The 6,662-nt window shown below is 41.3% G+C and overlaps 1 protein-coding gene across 3 annotated transcripts in view; it reads left to right on the top strand.

Moving 5' to 3' along the window:
- The window catches only part of mcoln1b (mucolipin TRP cation channel 1b), a 9,558-nt gene extending 8,309 nt beyond the window's left edge, over positions 1–1,249 (top strand). For 2 of the 3 annotated variants that reach the window (XM_043235183.1, XM_043235184.1), the window contains exon 13: positions 412–1,248. In XM_043235183.1, the coding sequence (XP_043091118.1) occupies positions 412–543 (132 nt within the window). In that variant the 3' untranslated portion in view covers positions 544–1,248. Of the gene's footprint in view, positions 1–411 lie in introns of all 3 variants that reach the window. The other variant, XM_043235182.1, reaches the window with a different exon arrangement.
- The last annotated feature ends 5,413 nt before the right edge of the window (positions 1,250–6,662 follow it).

The following is a 6,662-nucleotide window of genomic DNA, read 5'->3' as shown; positions in this document are numbered from 1 at the left end:
CAGATGTGAAATTGTTTATATTTTGCAATTTTGACTCAGAATTGCAAGAAACAAAGCCAGAATATTTTTTTGAAATGTCTGAGAATTCTGATAAGAAACGTCTGAATTATGAGACAGTGTTGCACCTTTTTTTCATTTCATGATAGGAGGGGAAATGAATTTGCTAGATGTAAACTAGTAGTAGATGTAACTAGTCTTAATGGTGAAGTTATAAAGTCACAATTTCATTTTTATTCTGTGTTGGAAACGTGCTTCCGTGTGCTTCTTTTCGAGACGGCAAGCGTACCTAAAACAGACCAGTTTAAAATGGCCTGACAGGCATGTAAATGTTGCTGTTTTTGATGGGTTTTCTGTGTGTGTGTGTGTGTGTGTGTGTGTGTGTGTGTGTGTGTGTGTGTTTTTCACGCTCAGCAACAAACCCAGGACGTGCCGCAGGTGTCTGAACTGCACCGGTTCATCGCCGAATGCACCGACACGCCGACCTCCGGAAACTTCCGCAGCCCAGAGCCGTCCACGTGCTCGCTCTTCTGCTGCTTCAACTAGACAGACTGTGCTTGTGAAGGGCATTCTGGGTAACACTCCATTACTCCGGCGCTCGGCAGAGAAAGGGAACACGCTCTTCTGTGTTTGTTTACAGCGTGCAGCTTTTAAGTGCGTTAGAATTAATGAGCGGAAGGCGCTTGACGGTTTTTAGCATCTGCTTTTGTGACGAAGCCCAGCTGAAGCGAGCCCTCTAGAGGCGTGGAGGAGCCACAGCACACAAAGTAACAATACTACTTCAGCTCAATCTCACATTTCACCCTAAAACTGAAAGCAAACGATAGGAAGTTACGGAAACGCTTTCATTAATTAACCACATTAGTTGAATAATACTCCTACAGCATTCGTTAGTTAAAGTTTATTTCCGTATTATTAAAATGAGCGTTAACTTTAGGTAGTGCACTATGAGCTATTAGCTGATGTTAACAAAAGTGTTAGCCAAATTACATTTTGCTTCAAGACAGAAAAGCTGCTTTAAGACCATTGCAATGTTTTGCATTTTATTTTAGGTCGAAATGAGTTTAGTGAGCTGCAGCACACGTGAAAACACACTTTCCGAACGTTATATGGCGGGTGCTTTGGTAAAAAAAAACAGAATGAAAGCTAAAAAATGTTTTTGCTTAAAAAAAAAAAAAATCCTTATTTTGCTTTGTGTTATTATTTTTTACAAAATTGTAAATTAATTAATATTATTTTTTAATTATTATTATTTAATCTTTTTTTAAACGTGACCTGCACATTTTTTACTTTTTTTTTAAATTATTTTTATTCCATCGAAGCTGTGAGTTTTATGATTTTTTTTTAAATGCTTTTTCTAATTTTTAGAGATTGTTTTTAACACGGTTTTCTGTCTATATATTACATACTCTTTACGTTTCAGGTGTGCGCTAGGATATAAGTGCTTTTGGTCGTGCTTTTGTTTCTTTCCAGTCGATGCTTTGTTTGAGATGTTTCTGCACTCGAGCGAGTGTGTGTGTGTGTGTGTGTGTGTGTGTGTGTGTGTTGTGTGTGTGTGTGTTGTGTGTGTGTCCAGTGTGTGTGTGTGTGTGTTTGTGTGTGTGTATGTGTGTGTGTGTGTGTGTGTGTATGTGATGTGTGTGTGTGTGTGTGTGTGTATGTGTGTGTGTGTGTGTGTGTGTGTGTGTGTGTGTGTGTATGTGTGTGTGTGTGTGTGTGTGTGTGTGTGTGTGTGTGTGTGTGTGTGTGTGTGTGTGTGTGTGTGTGTGTGTGTGTGTGTGTGTGTGTGTGTGTGTGTGTGTGTGTGTGTGTGTGTGTGTGTGTGTGTGTGTGTGTGTGTGTGTGTGTGTGTGTGTGTGTGTGTGTGTGTGTGTGTGTGTGTGTGTGTGTGTGTGTGTGTGTGTGTGTGTGTGTGTGTGTGTGTGTGTGTGTGTGTGTGTGTGTGTGTGTGTGTGTGTGTGTGTGTGTGTGTGTGTGTGTGTGTGTGTGTGTGTGTGTGTGTGTGTGTGTGTGTGTGTGTGTGTGTGTGTGTGTGTGTGTGTGTGTGTGTGTGTGTGTGTGTGTGTGTGTGTGTGTGTGTGTGTGTGTGTGTGTGTGTGTGTGTGTGTGTGTGTGTGTGTGTGTGTGTGTGTGCTTAACAGGAAGCATAGCTTGCAGGTTTATTTTATCATTAATATTAATGTGTATCGTACCTGTCCCCGGTGCATTTGCTCCTTTCAGACACACACACACACACACACACACACACACGATGTTTGAGAGGCCTGGAGCTTGTCGAGAGCTCCTCGAGGGGCTGGGGGTGTTTTCTGCGGTCTTTCTGTTTTGGTCGATAGCTCCTTTAATTACTGAAAGCCTAAAGATGAGGGAGCGAGGACTGAAGGAGCGTCTTGCTGATCTCCGTGTTATTCACGAGCTCTACGTTAGCCGTGGACTTTCAGCTCGGGGCAGTTTAACATCGTTCAGGCCTGAGAGAATCTGATTAGATGTGTCTTTTCGCGGTGAGGTGGACGGCAGCTTTGCTTTCACGTAATTACTGTTTCTTACCCAGAATGCCTTTTTGGTGGAGTTTGATGCCATGCGTTGAGTTCACTGTTTTAATGTCGATTCAGACGACCTGAAATACTGTTTCATTTTAACGTTTTTTATTTATTGTGTCTAACTGTAAGATGAGAGGCATTTGGTGTATGTTTGTCGTTAGTGGCATTCATTTTTTAACAAGGGGAATATTTTTTTTTTACAATACACAGATTTGCACTTTTAAGTTGTTTATTTATTTGGAGAGATTATTCTGAATGTGTATTTGTGTGTGACATGAACGCTCTTTATTATCATCATAAATACAGATATTTGAGCACAAATCTCAGCTCTTGGAGTCACGAATTTCGCCTTTTTGAGTCACTGAAGCTTTTCACACCCATGTGTCAACTTTATCCTTTATTCTATTTGTAAATTTAAATCAAAATAACAAAAAACCTTGATTTTTAGCCAGTTGAGCTCGTTTTAAAACGCGTTTTGACTTCTTTTAAATAAACGCAATTTCAAGAGATCAAACATCTCTTCAGCGTCTTCGCACTTCTCCGTTCCGAGTTTTTTCAGAATTCAGATCTCTTTTTTTTCTCTCTCTCTCTCTCTCTCTCAGAATTCTTCTGATCCTCTTCTTTTTCACAGAACTCCGAATTTCCGCAATTCTGTTTACGTCGCGCAATTTTTGAGTTTTTCTTTCTTCTTCTCTCTTCGTAATTCCCGATTCCCATCTCGCCTTTCCCGCAGGTTTCAGAAGGTCCACCTGACAATTCTAAAATTAGCTTTCTGCAGAATTCTAAATTTACGGAATGCAATGTTTTAAATCCTTAAAATTCCGAATTTTTTCAAAAAGACATTCCATTCCATTCCAACTTCAAATTGTCTTTTTATCCCACATCTCAGATTTTTCATCTTATAGAGTTTTTGGTTTTGGTTTTTTGAGGAAAGACTTCAACAGACAGGTCAGAATTGGGAGATTACCTTATATGTATATATATATATATATATATTAACTCTGTGGCAGAGATGAGCTCTGGCGCAGATGGTCCAGTAGATGGAGCAGTGAACATCAGGAGATGTGGCTCTGCTGCTCTTCATTTACTAAACGTCTGGAGAGAGACGGAGGAGGGGCCGCGGAGCGAGAGCCAGACTACTGAAGAAAACAGACACAATAAAAACGACGTTGACAAATGAACGCTGGCAAGCCGTCTGAATGCCTCTGCGCTTCGGTCACGACGCGGGGCGCCAAGAACGGCAGATCCACGTTTCAGACAGAGAAGAGACACGGGCTCGGAGAGTTACTATCACAAGGCAAAGCCCGAAACACAAAGACCTTCGGGTGGTGGTGGTGGTGGTGGGGATGAGTGATGTGTCGTGAGACGCCGGTGTCCTCCGGTTCTCTTAACGCCCGCATGCATTATTCAGAGCAGGATGGAGCCTCAGGAAGCGCGATCGACCATCAGATGGGCCGATAGGCTGAAGACTCGAGGGAGACAAGCTTTAAAGGTGGCCTGTTACCTGTCAGTCTGTCACCCGAGGCCTGAATATTTCATGCACGCGTGGGGCCATGCTGAAGAGGCTTTTAAAAGCGGGTGGAGGACCTCGACAAGAAGAGCCAACGTGAAGTTGATTGCAGGCGTCTGAACGAGTGCTTTTTGCACTTCCGGCCGAATCTGCAGGCCCTGAGAGCACAAGAACGAGAGAAAACGCCTTTCAGAGTCTCACACCACTTCAGTCCATCGTTTGATATTTCACGATCGCATTTTATTCTTCAATTACCAGTATGTAACTTTACAAGACTCCACTGATTACAAATACTGGTTTAAAAGTTTTGAGTCACGAGCCAAGCCAACCAGCTTATGAATCATGGTGCCAAAAACAGACAAGTGTGTCCTTCACTTGTGAACACTGCTAATGGAGTAGCTAAAAGATAGGGATGGCCTAGTCCTTTAAAAAAACGAAAGCTGCCTCTTTATTTGCTCAACTTCGAGCCCTGGGCATTACATGACTTTCTATTTTTTGAGTCGCATTGCAAAAATATCCTGTACATATTCACAACGGATTAGATTAGATGAATTAAATAGATTAATACAATAACTATTTCTGCCTGAATCATCCGCAGCCACCGTTTTACACGAAAAACAAATGCTGGCGCTTCGCTCCCGCTCACGGTCTTGAGCGTTGAGGACCCTATTAAACGTCTCTCTCTCTCTCTGCACGCCAAAGTTAGTTCATCGGTGTAGAAAACCCTTCTGAACCGGGCCGTGTTTGTTCGAGGGAGGTGTTTCTATCTCGGGCTCGTGTTGCCCGGCTGCAGGGCCGACCGCTGGCATCAGAGAGCGGGGGAACAATCAGATAAATATCACAGGAAGTGAGTGGCGGCTCAAAGGCCCCTCCCCTTCCTGCCGTCTCTCGCCGCGAGGGTCAGGATATTTCCTCCCTTTGTGCGCGCTCCCGAAAGGGGCCAAAAGCGTCCGGCGGCCAACAACACTCGTGTTCGAGGGGCCTCTGAAATGTCACCCCTTTATTTCGCCCGGATCCTCTGCTGTTGCTAGGCGTGAGGTCATCGCGCCGCTCCGAACGCTCTATGACGTCATAAGTTGAGGTTCTAGCGACGTGCGACAGACCCAGACCCGTGTACGGGAGCCTGTTCAGACCGACATGTGACTGTAATTAAACGACGAGGTTGAACATTAAACAGAAGTAAGAAAACATGAGCTAATATAATTGCCATTGACTTCCCTATTCAATTTTGCAATGATATTATAAGACATGTGATATATATATATATATATATATATATATATATATATATATATATATATATATATATATATATATATATATATATATATATATATATATATATTGCATGCATGCATCAGAAATGCATCGGTTTCTGCTGGAGGAGCGTTTACATGCAGCTTTGTTTGTCAGAAAATGAGACAGAGAGGCAGACAGACACGCCGAAAGCCCACCCTGCGTCCCACCGTCTGAACAGCGCCAGAGAGAGAGAGAGAGAGAGAGGAAGACAAAGGCTTGTGTGAGAGCAGCAGCAGTCTGGAGGCTTCTCCGGAGCGTCTGGGAAAGAGGGGCAGAGTTCAGTGAGCTCACACAGGTGTCTTCAATCGTTAGGCCGAACGCGGTCTGCTTTTAAACACTTATTTTACCCCCGATGCTGAAAATGATGTGTGCAGGCATGTGCTGCTCACCAAGTGGAGGAAAAAAAATAATCCGAAGCGTAAATAATACAATGACAGTCGTGAAAGTAAATAGGTGTGTCAGGCTTTAAAGAGGAGGAGGAAATGCTGCCAAAATCAACCAAGTGACAGTGTTAAAAAAAAATATATATATATAATATATATATATATATATATATATATATATATATATTTTTGTTCAGTTTGTCTTTTAAAATAATTTATATTTGGGGCAAATTTGTAATCCATATATATATATGTCGTATATATATATATATATATTTTATATATTAATATGGATATATAGCATATATACCATCCCATCAAGATCGGCGGGACCCCAGTGGAGAGAGTCAGTTTGTCTTTTCAACACCCTGGTGAAGAAGGCCCGGCAGCGTAATTTATACTTCAGACTCCCATCTCAAATTTTTACACCTAATCCATGTCTGGTTTGGAAACAGCACCATGCAGGACAGGCGTAGAAGGTGGTGCCTGAACTTGTCCGCACTATCCCTGTGCTGCAGCACATCTACAACAAGCGTGTATAGAGCCAGGATAGTTATTATAACAGTATTTTAGATATTTTTAGTAATATTTTAAATGTATTTAAGATGCTTTTCCCGATTTCGTTTTAGTACCAGAGAACACCCAGCACCTAATCACCGTCGTTTTTATTTATTTTTTTGGACAATTGCACTATTATGCTATGATGCTTTTCTATTTTGGATTTTTTTACACTACACTTATTATTTTAATAAATTTGCACACTTTTTTAACATATTTTTATACATTATTTTATATTTATATATATTTAAATTCTGATTTTCTGTTTTCTATTTTGATGCTGGACAGTTGTAAAAAGCATTTCACTGCATGTCGCAACCAAATTTTGAATTTGAATCCGATTTTGAATTTTTTTTTAGTAATATTTTAAATGTATTT

This window comes from Puntigrus tetrazona, chromosome 3 (assembly GCF_018831695.1).
Source record: "Puntigrus tetrazona isolate hp1 chromosome 3, ASM1883169v1, whole genome shotgun sequence".
Lineage (NCBI taxonomy): Eukaryota > Metazoa > Chordata > Actinopteri > Cypriniformes > Cyprinidae > Puntigrus > Puntigrus tetrazona.
The sequence above is the reverse complement of the archived record's forward strand: the minus strand, read 5'-3'. Positions and strand labels throughout refer to the sequence as shown.